Source organism: Nerophis lumbriciformis, linkage group LG38, assembly GCF_033978685.3.
Source record: "Nerophis lumbriciformis linkage group LG38, RoL_Nlum_v2.1, whole genome shotgun sequence".
In the NCBI taxonomy this organism is placed as follows: domain Eukaryota; kingdom Metazoa; phylum Chordata; class Actinopteri; order Syngnathiformes; family Syngnathidae; genus Nerophis; species Nerophis lumbriciformis.
Genome location: NC_084585.2, coordinates 503,156 through 519,419, shown reverse-complemented (window position 1 = coordinate 519,419; position 16,264 = coordinate 503,156). Strand labels below are relative to the sequence as shown.

The following is a 16,264-nucleotide window of genomic DNA, read 5'->3' as shown; positions in this document are numbered from 1 at the left end:
TTAAATTGCCTTTCAAATGTCTATTCTTGCTGTTGGCTTTTATCAAATACATTTCCCCCAAAAATGCGACTTATACTCCAGTGCGACTTATATATGTTTTTTTCCTTATACTCGGAAAAATACGGTACATTGCAGTGGTCTACAACTGTGCAGTTGTAGTTTCAAGTCGGTTTAGCAGAGCTCACGGGATTGACCCTCCATCTTTTCTCTCTGGCAGGGATCTGCAGCCGGAGGGGGACGCTCAGAGGACGAGGAGCCTCCCCGCTGCAAGCTGAGAGATGACGACAGGCAACGGAGACACCCCTCCACCCGTCCTCCTCCTCCCCCCCAAGTGAATGGCCGCGCGCCGCTCTCTCTCGCGTCGCCGCGCACTTAAAAGGCGGCCCGGGTGCGCGCCAAGTCACAAGCGTGCCTCCAGAGAGGCAGAGCGCGCCACCCTCTGCTTGGACACTTTTTTTTTTCTCCCCCCCCCTTTCATCGGGAGGGATGAACGCCGAGTGCCGCTGAGGAGCGCAGGAGTTTGACACTCAAGTTTGTTTTTTTTTCCTTTTTTGTGCACCGCGTTTGGCGCGTCCGCCATCCAAGCCTCGTCGTTCCCGGGGGTGAGTTGTTGTTTTTTGTTGTTGTTGTTGTTGTTGTTTTGCATCTTGTTTCTGCGCCAAATGCATGCTGTAGACGTGCACGCTGCCAACTGCTGCACCTCCACAGTCTTTATTTTTAGCAGCAAAAAGTGCCTCTGGAACTTGTTGCTGCTGTGTGAAATGATCCTTCTTTATTTGACAATTAATTTTATTTCTATACATAGCAACTTTTCAAACGCAATTTGGGAAACAAAATCAAATCAAATCAGAGTAATTATTATAAAAAACTGTCTATTTCAGCTTCCAGTCATACATTTAGTCCAATAGCTCTTGTATGTCAATTTTAGGACCAAAATAAGTACATTAAATTATGGGAAAACGATTTGGGAATTGGTTGTGCTTTGAGTGTCTTTTTTACACCAAATGCACATTATTTGTAAAAATCATTATGTAAGGAAATGATACATATAATGCATGATGATGAGCCAAGGAGACGTCAAGAGGAATCGTCAAACAAAAAGCTTTATTTTGTTTCAGCGAGCCTCGGAATAGAACTGCAGCTCTATAGGAGAAGAAGTGCCAAATCTCTTCATTCTGCTGTCCGGTCGGAACACCGTGTTTAAATACCATTTCTTGTACACCTCCTCTCCTCGTGGGTCAAATCTTGGTGCATACCACTCAGTTTATGTACTTAACTAGTCAACCTGTGATCCATTTGGGTCCGGTGACCTCCAAACTTTATCCTCTGTCCCTTTTGTGTGGACCTTCTTCCGGAGGTTCCTAAGGTCTTTAATAGAGATGTCCGATAATGGCTTTTTTGCCGATATTCCGATATTGTCCAACTCTTAATTACCGATACCGATATATACAGTGGTGGAATTAACACATTATCATGCCTAATTTTGTTGTGACGCCCCGTTGGATGCATTAAACAATGTAACAAGGTTTTCCAAAATAAATCAACTCAAGTTATGTGAAAAGAAATGCCAACATCGCACTGCCATATTTTTTATTGAAGTCACAAAGTGCATTATTATTTTTTTTAACATGCCTCAAAACAGCAGCTTGGAATTTGGGACATGCTCTCTCTAAGAGGTACTTTAACTTAGGTGTGCACACTTTGGCCACACCAGCAGCAAACCTGTCCCAAACCTGACTAAATAACAAGTTCAACGTTTTATTAATTTATCTAATATAACATATTGTTTTTCATGAGCTGTGTACTAGTAATGTATGTCTGGGTGGGGGTCCTGCTTTGGAAATCATTTTTTACCCCTTTCCGATATCGCATTTAGTTCCCACTAAAACATTCACATGTTGCACAATGAGATGTAAACATGGGATCATGTTTACATTCCTGTAACTTTCTGTTTGGAAAATATATCTTTATTAGTGTTTCTTTAATATAATAACATTTCATGATTAATATTTATAAATTAAGATTAAATTAAGGAGAAAAAAAAAATCACTAAAGAAGGGTTCGGTGAATGCGCATATGAAACTGGTGGGGTTCAGTACGGTTAAGAACCATTGCCCTAGCGCAGGCCTGGGCAATTATTTTAACTCGAGGGGCAAAATTTAGAGAAAAAGATATGTCTGGGGGCCGGTATATTTATTTTTAGGAACACTAATACAAAACCTCACAATAATGTCTGATTGAATGCTAAAAAAGTTATGACAGACTGCTTAAAAAAAACCAGAATGGTTTGTTCCCTTTTTTTTCTGAATGAGACACGCAGAATGTACATGAAAATAAAGAATGCGGGATTTACAATATTAACTATGAACGATAAAACACTGAATATTGACAACCTATCATGCAAAAGCGCAGATTCCAACCATTGAAATACTTTGTATAGTTCAATACTTACGGTAATTAGAAAACGTCACTACACTTCATAATGGCAACTACAGTTTCATCTTAAAGATCTAAAACAAATTTAGGAACACTAATACAAAACCTCACAATAATGTCTGATTGAATGCTAAAACGCTATGACAGACCGCCTTAAAAAACAGAATGGAATTTTACTTTTTTTTTTACTGAATGAGACCCAGAATGTACATGAAAATAAAGAACGTGGGATTTACAACATTAACTATTAACGATAAAACACTGAACATATATTACAATCAAGTGAAACGCAACAAAAATGCAAAAAACACAGCGAAATATGAACGCGAAGTAGGGGGAAATGTATATTGTAGCGACCCGGAAGAGTTAGTGCTGCAAAGGGTTCTGGGTATTTGTTCTGTTGTGTTTATGTTGTGTTACGGTGCGGATGTTCTCCCGAAATGTGTCTGTCATTCTTGTTTGGTATGGGTTCACAGTGTGGCACATATATTAAAGTTGTTTATACGGCCACCCTCAGTGTGACATGTATGGCTGTTGACCAAGTATACGTGCATTCACCTGTGTGTGTGAAAAGCCGTAGATATTATGTGATTGGGCCGGCACGCAAAGGCAGTGCCTTTAAGGTTTATTGGCGTTCTGTACTTCTCCCTACGTCCGTGTACACAAGTCATACATTTTACTTTTTTAAAAACCGATACCGATAATTTTGAAACCGATACCAATAATTTCCGATACTGCATTTTAAAGCATTTATCGGACATCTTTAGTCTTTAATCCTCCTCCTAAACCTGACACTCACATTCTTATGGGATTCCCAATTTCTGGGGAACTCTCTGCACTTTGGTAGAAGACTGCCTTTAAAAGGATTATGTGACCAAATGCAAACACATGCTACTTCCAATCATATCAGAAAATTATACATGATATAATTAACCACAATAGCTTTTTTTTGTTTAGTTTTTTGGTCTGCTTGACTGGCCAGTCCTCTTTATATGCATGCGTGAATATGCATCGCTTCTAAGCGCATATCAACTGTGACATGTCGCCACTTTCGCAACAGTACAGTCGAATTGGTCAAATGAGCCTCATATGTATGTACTGTATATTTACATTTATGGCCATTGGAAAAAAAAAAAGGCTTTATTTCGTTCATTTCCATGGTGACGCTCCAAACACTATTCCCCATCAATATTCACATCATTCATTGGTCATCTCTCACCTCAGTGGGGTGCATTCACACAGAGGGGAAGGAATAAAGTTATTCCTGTGCCTTAGGACACTTGAGTCGTCGACGAAAGGGAGCCGCTCGCACCTTCCCCCCCCCCCCCCCGCCCCCCCCCTAAAGCCACAAACTCACCGAACGACCCCTTCAATGATTTGGGGATGCATATGCAAAGCGAGAAGGGATGAGGGTTACCTTTTTATTGAAGATTAGCCAACGCAGCAAGGTCGGCGTATGGGTGCTTTTTGTGACAGGAGGTAAGAGGTCATGAAGGCAGAGCGCTGTCCTTGGTGCTCGATGCCTGGCCACAGCAGCCTCAGCTGTGTCTTTTTGTGTAATTTGCTTCTTTTTTTTTTTTAGTGGCGCTATACGTTCCATGTGACACCGCCCACACGGCCAGATGCAAGTTGGCCTCTCTGGCAGACTCGGCGTCAGAGGGAGCGTCACTGAGAATGCGCTTTCCCTTTCCTCAATGCATCGCGAGCTTAAAGCACCGAGACGAAGCATAAGAGGAGGCTGAGGATTTTTTTTAATTTTTTTTTTTTATGTGGGACAGCAGCAATCCAAGTCTTTCCATTTTTACATTTTTTTTTTTGCTTGATAAATTTAGTCGAGCCTTCCGTCTTCGCAAAGCAGGTTGAGTTGAACAGACCTAAGCCATCAAGTCAGTGCATACCTGCCAACTACTCCGGTTTTCCCGTAATTAGTACGGTTTTCATCAACCTATTCCGGGTTACGGTTGCAGTGATAAAAAATACGGTTTTTCATTAATTAAGTTTTATTCACGAAATCGCGTAACAACAATGACAATCGACACTGCTTCCCGTAACTTCCTATCGAGCCATTCCGAATGCCATGCGCGAGGCTATTTATAGCACCGCTGCCAAGCACGAGGCACCAGTTGCCATTGTTTCCAAACGAGCGAACGATCATGGAATCAGCCGGAGAAAAATCGCAAACGAGTCTTAAACCGAAAAGAAAACTGCAGTCATTCCGTGAAGAATATTCAAAAGCCTATCCGGGAATAATTATCCCTTCCAAAAAGGGTGAAAACTACGCAAATTGCACCTTGTGCAGACAAGATTTTTCAATCGGACACGGAGGAATTAGCCATGTAAAAGACCACGTTGGGACAAAAAAACACAAGTCTAATGCCGTTGCTAGCGATACAAGTGGAAAACTTTCAACGTTTTTCAGATTTTAGCCACAAAAAGGTAATGACACCAATGTTATCTATTGGAATTGTTTAGTACTGTTAAAAGTGTTTATACTATTTATGATTTCAAGTCCAAGTTGAAGAAATCTTGTTAAATGTTGACAGCATAACTACCCAAATACAGAAGTATGTCCTTAATATTTTTGCAGTGCTATTTCTGTTGAAAAGTTCAAATGATTACATTAGAGATGTGATGTGCCACTTTTCAAGTGTCTGATGGCTTCAATTCATTTTCATTCATTTTTCATATTTTGAATTCTTTTGAAAGGCTTACAAAAAAACGACATTTGAATTGTAATTCCATGCTATTGACAGGACTATTAATTTGAATGAAGTTAGCTTACCATGTTTACAGTATGATAATTGTGATAGAAATGTGAATTTTAGGCACAGAATATTTTTTACAATTGAACAAGGCAGTAGATTATACAAGCTTGGACAGAAAGTTAATAATGACACCAATTGTTTTTTTAATGGAATTGTTTAGTACTGTTTTACCATTTGTTTACTGTAAAAAGTGTTTATACTTTCAATGAACAAATTGAAGTCTTGTGAAAGGTTGACAGGATAACTGGCATTAACTGTCAAAATAATTTCAAACTATTGAAGTTAGCTTACAGAATAAACATGTCAATCAACCCATATGATTTTTGCTGTAATATTTTTGTTTTGAAAAGTCACTGTGACTGATAGAAAAGTGATGGTTTTAGCAACATTTTAACCTGTCTGAATGCAATCAATCATTTTGCGTCGGGGGGCGAAGCCTGAACCCCCCACCAGGACTTTGTCCTGGACCTACCGGGGCCTGCGGCCCCTGGACCCTGGCTACTAGGTTTTTCTGATTTCAAAAGTTGGCAGGTATGTCAGTGTAACAAGTAAAAGGTGCACGGAACAGACAGAAGTGTGTTGCTCTTATTGATGTAACGGTACACCGTGAACACGGATCTGCTTTAAGGTCACGGTTGCATTTATTTTTGGTACAGTAGGAGCATGTAAAACATAAAACTGCTGAGCGTCTGTGTAAACGGCTTCATGGATCTTTGAAATGAAACATGACAAAACTGCAAATTGTTAGCAAATCATTCTCCTTTAAATCTCAAGAAGAGCGCAACGGTCTGAACAGTGTGAATTAGAGATGTCCGATAATATCAGAGTGCCGATATTATCGGCCGATAAATGCTTTAAAACAGGGGTGCTCATTACGTCGATCGCGAGCTACCGGTCGATCTCGGAGGGTGTGTCAGTCGATCACCATTAAAAAATAGTCCTAAAAATGAGCGATCATAAATCTTCACTATGACGTCACTTTGGTCACTTGATTGACATTCACGGCACCCGAGGGTCTTCTGAGATGACGCTGGCTGCTGCCAGCTCATTAAAATTACCGACTGGAAGGCGAGAAACACTTTATTTCAACAGACTCTGGCGCCGTACCTGTCGTCAAAACTCCAAAGACCGACTGCACAGTTGCACAGTTTGCGTTAACAAAATAAGAGTCTCAGAAAGCTGGCGTGCACAAGCTAGCAAGCTACGGAGTTTGCCGACAATGTATTTCTTGTAAAGTGTATACAAAGGAGTACGGAAGCTGGACAAATAAGATGCCAAAAACCAACCACTTTCATGTGGTATTGGACAGAAAGGAGGACTTTTTTTCTCCTCCATTCGAAAATGCGGACCTTATCAGCACCACTGTCTGATTCCAATCAATGCAAGTCATCAGAATCAGGTAATACACCAACTTATATTCTTGTCTTCATGAAAGAAAGGAATCTATATGTGTTAAACATGCTTGTATTATCTTTAAACACCTTTAACTTATTAACAATATTAACTATATGTGTTAAACATGCTTGTATTATCTTTAAACACCTTTAACTTATTAACAATATTAACTATATGCGTTAAACATGCTTGTATTATCTTTAAACACCTTTAACTTATTAACAATATTAACTATATGTGTTAAACATGCTTGTATTATCTTTAAACACCTTTAACTTATTAACAATATTAACTATATGCGTTAAACATGCTTGTATTATCTTTAAACACCTTTAACTTATTAACAATATTAACTATATGTGTTAAACATGCTTGTATTATCTTTAAACACTTTTAACTTATTAACAATATTAACTATATGTGTTAAACATGCTTGCATTATCTTTAAACACCTTTTACTTGTTAACAATATTAACTATATGTATTAAACATACTTGTATTATCATTAAACACCTTTAATGTATTAACAATATTAACTATATGTGTTGAACATGCTTGCATTATCATTAAACACCTTTAACTTGTTAACAAAAACATATATGTCATAAATAAGTAAATATAAATGATATATATGAATGAGGTAGATCCCCACGACTTGATCAATTTAAAAGTAGCTCGCCTGCAGAAAAAGTGTGAGCACCCCTGCTTTAAAATGTAATATCGGAAATTATCGGTATCGGTTTCAAAAAGTAAAATGTATGACTTTTTAAAACAGAGCGCCAATAAACCTTAAAGGCACTGCCTTTGCGTGCCGGCCCAGTCACATAATATCTACGGCTTTTCACACACACAAGTGAATGCAATGCATACTTGGTCAACAGCCATACAGGTCACACTGAGGGTGGCCGTATAAACAACTTCAACACTGTTACAAATATGCGCCACACACTGTGAACCCACACCAAACAAGAATGACAAACACATTTCGGGAGAACATCCGCACCGTAACACAACATAAACACAACAGAACAAATACCCAGAACCCCTTGCAGCACTAAAACTCTTCCGGGTCGCTACAATATACATTTCCCCCTAACCCCCTTACCTCAACCCCGCCCCCCCAACCCCGCCCACCTCAACCTCCTCATGCTCTCTCAGGGAGAGCATGTCCCAAATTCCAAGCTGCTGTTTTGAGGCATGTAAAAAAACAAAACTAATGCACTTTGTGACTTCAATAATAAATATGGCAGTGCCATGTTGGCATTTTTTTTTTCCATAACTTGAGTTGATTTATTTTGGAAAACCTTGTTACATTGTTTAATGCATCCAGCGGGGCATCACAACAAAATTAGGCATGATAATGTGTTCATTCCACCACTGTATATATCGGTATCGCTTGGTATTGGAATCGGTAATTAAGAGTTGGGGAATATCGGATATCGGCAAAAAAGCCATTATCGGACATCTCTAATCATGATTATTTACTATGTTATGTAAAATAATTTTGTATTGCCTGTCTTCTGCAGACATCTGCAAACACACCTTACGACACACCTGCACACACACCTGCAAACACACTTGCGGACACAACTGCGAACACACCTGCAAACACACCTGCAAACACACCTGCGAACACACCTGTGGTCACACCTGCGAACACAACTGTGGGCACACCTGCGAACACAACTGTGGGCACACCTGCGAATACACCTGCGAACACACCTGCAAACACACCTGCGAACACAACTGTGGGCACACCTGCAAAAACACCTGCAAACACACCTGCGGACACACCTGCAAACACACCTGCGGGCACACCTGCAAACACACCTGCGGGCACAACTGCAAACACACCTGCGAACACAACTGCGAACACAACTGTGGGCACACCCGAACACACCTGTGAACACATCTGTGAACACACCTGTGGACACACCTGCAAACACACCTGCGGACACACCTGCAAACACACCTGCGGGCACACCTGCAAACACACCTGCGGGCACAACTGCAAACACACCTGCAAACACACCTGCGAACACACCTGAGGACACACCTGCGAACACACCTGCAAACACCTGCAAACACATCTGCAAACACCTGCAAACACACCTGTGAACACATCTGAGAACACACCTGCGGACACACCTGCAAACACAACTTACAACACACCTGCAAACGACTTCCCTCTAATTTTTCCATATGCGTGGACCTACTCAGTGGCCTAGTGGTTAGAGTGTCCGCCCTGAGATGGGTAGGTTGTGAGTTCAAACCCCGGCCGAGTCATACCAAAGACTATAAAAATGGGACCCATTACCTCCCTGCTTGGCACTCAACATCAAGGGTTGGAATTGGGGGTTAAATCACCAAAAATGATTCCCGGGCACGGCACCGCTGCTGCCCACTGCTCCCCTCACTTCCCAGGGGATGAACAAGGGTGATAGGTCAAATGCAGAGGACAAATTTCACCACACCTAGTGTGTGACAATCATTGGTACTTTAACTTAGGTGTGCACACTTTGGCCACACCAGCAGTACACCTGTCCCAAACCTGACTAAATAACAAGTTAAATGTTGTATTAATTTATCTAATATAACATATTGTTTTTCATGAGCTGTGTACTAGTAATGTATGTCTGGGTGGGGGTCCTGCTTTGGAAATCATTTTTTACCCTTTTCCGATATCGCATTTAGTTCCCACTAAAACATTCACATGTTGCACAATGAGATGTAAACATGGGATCAGGTGTACATTCCTGTAACTTTCTGTTTGGAAAATATATCTTTATTAGTGTTTCTTTAATATGATAACATTTCATGATTAATATTTATAAATTAAGATTAAATTAAGGAAAAAAAAAAAATCACTAAAGAAGGGTTCGGTGAATGCGCATATGAAACTGGTGGGGTTCAGTACGGTTAAGAACCATTGCCCTAGCGCAGGCCTGGGCAATTATTTTAACTCGAGGGGCCAAATTTAGAGAAAAAGATATGTCTGGGGGCCGGTATATCTATTTTTTAGGAACACTAATACAAAGCCTCACAATAATGTCTGATTGAATGCTAAAAAAGTTATGACAGACTGCTTAAAAAAAACCAGAATGGTATGTTCCCTTTTTTTCTGAATGAGACACGCAGAATGTACATGAAAATAAAGAATGCGGGATTTACAATATTAACTATGAACGATAAAACACTGAATATTGACAACCTATCATGCAAAAGCGCAGATTCCAACCATTGAAATACTTTGTATAGTTCAATACTTACGGTAATTAGAAAACATGACTCCACATCATAATGGCAGCTACAGTTGTCAGGTTCAAACACTGATGACATCTATTAATCAGACAAGAAGCAAGGAATCAATCAGAGACAGAGTTCAATCTAGCTCATGAGGAGAACGCATGGAGCCGGACTCTTAGTCACAGTCTCGCCCTACGCTCTAAGGTCCAGCTCTTGCATCCCTCTTTTTATTCAGGAGTTCCACAGTCAGCAATACTAAGGTTGCCTCTAAAAGGAGTGGTCACATATTTTATGCAAAGCAGGTCCAGGACGCGCGATACGTGACGGAATGTTCTGGGGGCCTTTCGCCCCGTCACCGCTTCGTCTGCGTGTTGGAATCTTATCTTGTTGAGGTCCTTGAAGTCTCTGCCTCGTCCGCTGAATTCGGTTGAAGTCCTTGGCTGTTGGCGGGCTCAAACAAAGATAACATCTACAGCTGAGGCCACCCCTCAGACAAGAAGTATTTGCCCTTGCTCACATTAGAAAAAGTCCAACTTGAGCACAGTAGCTAAATAACTAAAGCAACGGACTTTAAGTATACTAAAGTTAGTGTGATAATATATACATAATTATTCTAACATTTCCCTCCTGTTTATCACATAACTTCCCCAGAATCTTTTTATCCCTAATAACTTCTTCTTGCGATTTTCAGTTAATAGTTCATTTCCTTAGGGCCAAGTTATGTTTACACTCAGAGTTCAACATCATCATATTTTTATACTTTTTCTATATATATAGTCACCAGGGTCTGAAAACAGATCAACACAACAGTTTCATCTTAAAGATCTAAAAAAATATATCTGATTTTTAGGAACACTAATACAAAACCTCAAAATAATGTCTGATTGAATGCTAAAACGTTATGACAGACCGCCTTAAAAAAACAGAATGGAATTTTAATTTTTTTTACTGAATGAGACCCAGAATGTACATGAAAATAAAGAATGTGGGATTTACAACATTAACTATTAACGATAAAACACTGAATATTGACAACATATATTACAATCAAGTGAAACGCAACAAAAATGCAAAAAACACAGCGATATATGAACGCGAAGGGTAAAAATCGATCTTAAATATCGAAAACAAATTGGAGGGGAATGCCCTGCGGGCCAGTTTGAAAAGCTTAACGGGCCGCATGTGGCCCCCGGGCCTTAATTTGCCCAGGCTTGCACTAGCGGTTATTGGTTTGCAGTGGTGTACGACTGCGCTGCATGGACTGGTCTAATACTTAACGAGATAACCAGAATATTCAAGTCAGTTCAGCTGCAAATCTTCAGTACATTAATAAAGGTATCATGCAAATGTAGCCCAAAGTAAGTGATCAAACCCTGCCTAGAATCTCCCTGAATGGTTTGATGAGCATGGATGTGATGTGCATCACATGCTCCGAGCCTCAATCACTCCACTCAACCCGATCCGACTTGACACCGGAGCGGCGTGAGGGCCTTGCGGCGCTCCCCCCGTAGACACAGTGCAGGGAATAATATCAAGAAGCATTCAACCCCACCCATGTGTGACTCCTTCTTACCCTTCTGTAGGCGCGGCCTCTGCAGTGTAGGAGTAAAATGACAAACTTTGTATACAGACCAAAGCTGGCGATGGCCATGAGATTTGATGGTGGAATGTTTCAAAATGTTTTTGAGTAACTTCTACTGGGAACATACCGCAGTGTTGACGCAAATAAGCTGAGTGTGTGTCTCCAAAATGCTCTATTGTGTACTATCTCCAATTTATACATATACACTGTAACTCTGAATTTGTCTAACGTAATAGATGTGTATATATATATATATATATATATATATATATATATATATATATATATATATATATATATATATATATATATATATATATATATATATATATATCAGTGACGTGCGGTGAGGTTGATGGCTGGTGAGGCACTGACTTCATCACAGTCAGATTTACAAACATATGAACCCTAAAGAGTATCTTATTCACCATTTGATTGGCAGCAGTTAACGGGTTATGTTTAAAAGCTCATACCAGCATTCTTCCCTGCTTGGCACTCAGCATCAAGGATTGGAATTGGGGGTTAAATCACCAAAAATTATTCCCGGGCGCGGCACCGCTGCTGCCCACTGCTCCCCTCACCTCCCAGGGGGTGATCAAGGGGATGGGTCAAATGCAGAGGACAAATTTCATTACACCTAGTGTGTGTGTGACAATCATTGATACTTTATCTTAACTTTAACTTTACACATACAAACTGTAGCACACAAAAAAGCACATTTAATAAAAAAAAACGTTATTATGGTCTTACCTTTACTTAGAAATAAAGTCCATTCGCCGCTGTTGTGCTGGATTAATGAACCCCCCGATGGGTGTGTTATATCAACTAAAGCCCTCACTTCAACTTTCCACGTGCAAGATTGAATCTATTTAAAAAAGTGTAACCGAGGGTTTATAAATGTGGCCTATACTGTATGAAACTACAAAATAACAAACACGGAGGCTCCAGTTTACACAAGGACCACTTTATTTACCTTCTTTCAAAAACCTCTGCTCCACTACAACATGTCATCACTTCCGCTCTTGGCGCCTTCAAAATAAGAGCTCAAGGCATATACTGTATAACAGCGCATAACAGGAACTTAACATCACAAATAGGAAAGCCCATAAAAATAGGTTACAAAAGTTATTTAATAAGAAACCAAAAAGTGCAAAAACAATAATGTTCATGTTGGAGGAGTTGTGAATTAGATACACCTGCAGTCTGCCGGTGTACCTAATGTTGTGGCCCTGCAGTCATTCACAACTCCTCCAACACCAACATTATTGTTTTTGCACTTTTTGGCTTCTTATGAAATAACTTTTTTAAATAGATTCAATCTTGCATGTGGAAAGTTTAAGTGTGGGCTTTAGTTGATATAACAATTCTACGGCGGGGGTGCAGGAGGCGGGGCTACTGGAGCCTCAGCCAGTGCGTCTTTTGCAGCCGTTTTATGATCGCTCAGCACAAGAAATACGTTACACACATACAGTTGTTGACAAAATACACTGTACATTATATACCTCAGCTAACTAAACTATGGAAATGTATAATATAATTCATATAGCAATACGGTCTCACTGCACAGCAGGCCAACAGTTAGCCGAGTCCGTCCGTGTTGAGGCACTGAGTGACGTGCCTCAACTGGCTGCTGTTCACCGCACCGTCTCTTCTCAGTATTTCAACGGCAAATGTGAAAATTCAGCGATTTTGAATAAAAATAATCTAAAACTGGTGAAGTTAAATGGAAAATAACTTTATAGTATAATCACTGCATACATATAACAATTTAATTTTTTTTTTTTCTTTTTACATTTTTTTTCTTTCCATGACGGCAGGTGGCCCTGCCTCACCTGCCATCACGTCACTGACATATATATATATATATATATATATATATATATATATATATATATATATATATATATATATATATGTATATATATATATATATATGTATATATATATATATATACAGTCGTGGTCAAAAGTGTACATACACTTGTAAGGAACATATTGTCATGGCTCTCTTGAGTTTCCAATCATTTCTACATCTTGTGACAGAGTGATTGGAGCACATACTTGTTGGTCACAAAAAACATTCATGAAGTTTGCTTCTTTTATGAATTTATTATGGCTCTACTGAAAATGTGAGCAAATGTGCTGGGTCAAAAGTATACATACCGCAATGTTATTATTTGGTTACATCAGAATCAGAAATACTTTAATAATAATAATAATAATAATGTTAAAAATAAGAGTATAATAATAATAATTCAAAAATAAGAGTTGTAGAAATGTTTGGAAACTCAAGACAGCCATGACATGATGTTCTTTACAAGTGTATGTAAACTTTTGACCACGACTGTACATACATATGTATCAGTGACGTGCAGTCACTAGAGGCAGGTGAGGCCCCGCCTCACCTGCCATCATGGAAAGAAAAAAAATGTAAAAAGAAAAAAAAATGTTTTAATTGTTATATGTATCCAGTGATTATACTATAAAGTTATTTTCCACCAGTTTTAGATTATTTTTATTCAAAATCGCTGAATTTTCACATTTGCCGTTCAAATACTGAGAAGAGACGGTGCGGTGATCAGCAGCCAGTTGAGGCACGTCACTCATGGATTCCGGACTCGGCTAACTGCTGGCCTGCTGTGCAGTGAGACTGTATTGCTATATGAATTATATTATACATTTCCATAGTTTAGTTAGCTGAGGTATATAATGTACAGTGTATTTTGTCAACAACTGTATGTGTGTAACGTATTTCTTGTGCTGAGCGATCATAAAACGACTGCAAAAGACGCACTGGCTGAGGCTCGCCTCCTGCACCCCCGCCTTAGAATTGTTATATCAACTAAAGCCCACACTTAAACTTTCCACGTGCAAGATTGAATCTATTTAAAAAAGTTATTTCATAAGAAGCCAAAAAGTGCAAAAACAATAATGTTGGTGTTGGAGGAGTTGTGAATGACTGCAGGGACACAACATTAGATACACCTGCAGACTGCAGGTGTATCTAATTCACAACTCCTCCAACACGAACATTATTGTTTTTGCACTTTTTGGCTTCTTATTAAATAACTTTTGTAACCTATTTGTATGGACTTTCCTCTTTGTGATGTTAAGTTCCTGTTATGCGCTGTTATACAGTATATGCCTTGAGCTCTTATTTTGAAGGCGCTAAGAGCGGAATTTTGACACGTTGGAGTGGAGCGGAAGTTTTTGAAAGAATGTAAATAAAGTGGTCCTCGTGTAAACTGGAGCCTCCGTGTTTGTTATTTTGTAGTTTCATACAGTATAGGCCACATTTATAAACCCTCGGTTACACTTTTTTAAATAGATTCAATCTTGCACGTGGAAAGTTGAAGTGAGGGCTTTAGTTGCGGTGCATGGACTTCATTTATAAGTAAAGGTAAGACCATAATAACGTTTTTTTTATTAAATGTGCTTTTTTGTGTGCTACAGTTTGTATGTGTAAAGTTAAAGTTAAGTTAAAGTAGCAATGATTGTCACACACACACTAGGTGTAATGGAATTTGTCCTCTGCATTTGACCCATCCCCTTGATCACCCCCTGGGAGGTGAGGGGAGCAGTGGGCAGCAGCGGCGCCGCGCCCGGGAATCATTTTTGGTGATTTAACCCCCAATTCCAAGCCTTGATGCTGAGTGCCAAGCAGGGAAGAATGCTGGTATGAGCTTTTAAACATAACCCGTTAACTGCTGCCAATCAAATGGTGAATAAGATACTCTTTAGGGTTCATATGTTTGTAAATGTGACTGTGATGAAGTCAGTGCCTCACCAGCCATCAACCTCACCGCACCTCACTGATCTGTATATACATATATCACATGGTGATGGTTTTCAACTTCTTAATACAATATTTAGTGCAGGTTAAGTATCTTACTAAAGCCATTTCCTGCTAAATGAATAGACTGTTTGCTCTTCTCCCTGTCTTGCTTTTCAGAAACTCCCTGAGGGCACACACCAGTCACACACGCACACACACGCACACGCGCAGACCGGCGCCATGCAGGAGTCCGAGGCAACGGTGTGCCAGCTGCAGCCCAACATCATCTCGGTGCGTCTTTTCAAGAAGAAGGTGGGCGGCCTGGGCTTTCTGGTAAAGCAGAGGGTTTCCAAGCCGCCCGTCATCGTGTCGGACTTAATCCGGGGCGGCGCCGCCGAGGAGTGCGGCCTGGTGCAGGTGGGCGACATCGTACTGGCCGTCAACAACAAGCCTCTAGTGGACCTGTCCTACGAGCGCGCCTTGGAGACGCTCAAGAACGTCTTACCTGAGAGCTACGCCGTGCTCATCCTCCGCGGGCCCGAGGGCTTCACGACTCACCTGGAGACTACCTTGTCAGGGGATGGCCGCCAACGCACCGTGCGGGTCACCAGGCCCGCCTTTCCGGTCTCTAAGTCCTACGAGCACTGCTCCCCCCTCAGCCCCTTTGGCCCCGTGCAGCAGCAGCAGGCCAACAAGGAGCCTCAGCTGAGGGCCATCGAGAACCTCTCTTCGCCGTCCATAACGCAATCGCTGCTGCAGAGGGGCGGCGTCCCGGCCCAGGACCCGCTGCTCATGAGGGATGGCGGCCGAGGCGGCCTCCTGTGTAACGGGCTGGAAGAGAACAACGACTTGTTGAATGAAATAGAGCCGGTACTGCGGCTTATCCGGGGCGCCAAAAAGGAGCTCAACGGTGACGGCCAGAGGAACGCTGCGCGGCGAGATGCTGAGATTCAAGTGGCCTGGTGAGTAGTAGCGTGATGTTCATTCTGTTGCTCATTTCCCGAGTGTTCAAGGTGAAGATGTTATTGTGCTGGACTTGAGGGCTGACCCACGATCAGAGGTGGG

At 40.8% G+C, this 16,264-nt stretch overlaps 1 protein-coding gene across 3 annotated transcripts in view; it reads left to right on the top strand.

Annotated features, from left to right (window-relative positions):
- The first annotated feature begins 430 nt into the window (after positions 1–430).
- Positions 431–16,264, top strand: part of LOC133577220 (nitric oxide synthase 1-like) — a 214,890-nt gene continuing 199,056 nt past the window's right edge. For 2 of the 3 annotated variants that reach the window (XM_061930864.2, XM_061930857.2), the window contains exons 1-2: positions 432–602; positions 15,377–16,161. In XM_061930864.2, coding sequence (XP_061786848.1) covers positions 15,440–16,161 — 722 coding nt within the window. In that variant the 5' untranslated portion in view covers positions 432–602; positions 15,377–15,439. Of the gene's footprint in view, positions 603–15,376; positions 16,162–16,264 lie in introns of all 3 variants that reach the window. The other variant, XM_061930871.2, reaches the window with a different exon arrangement.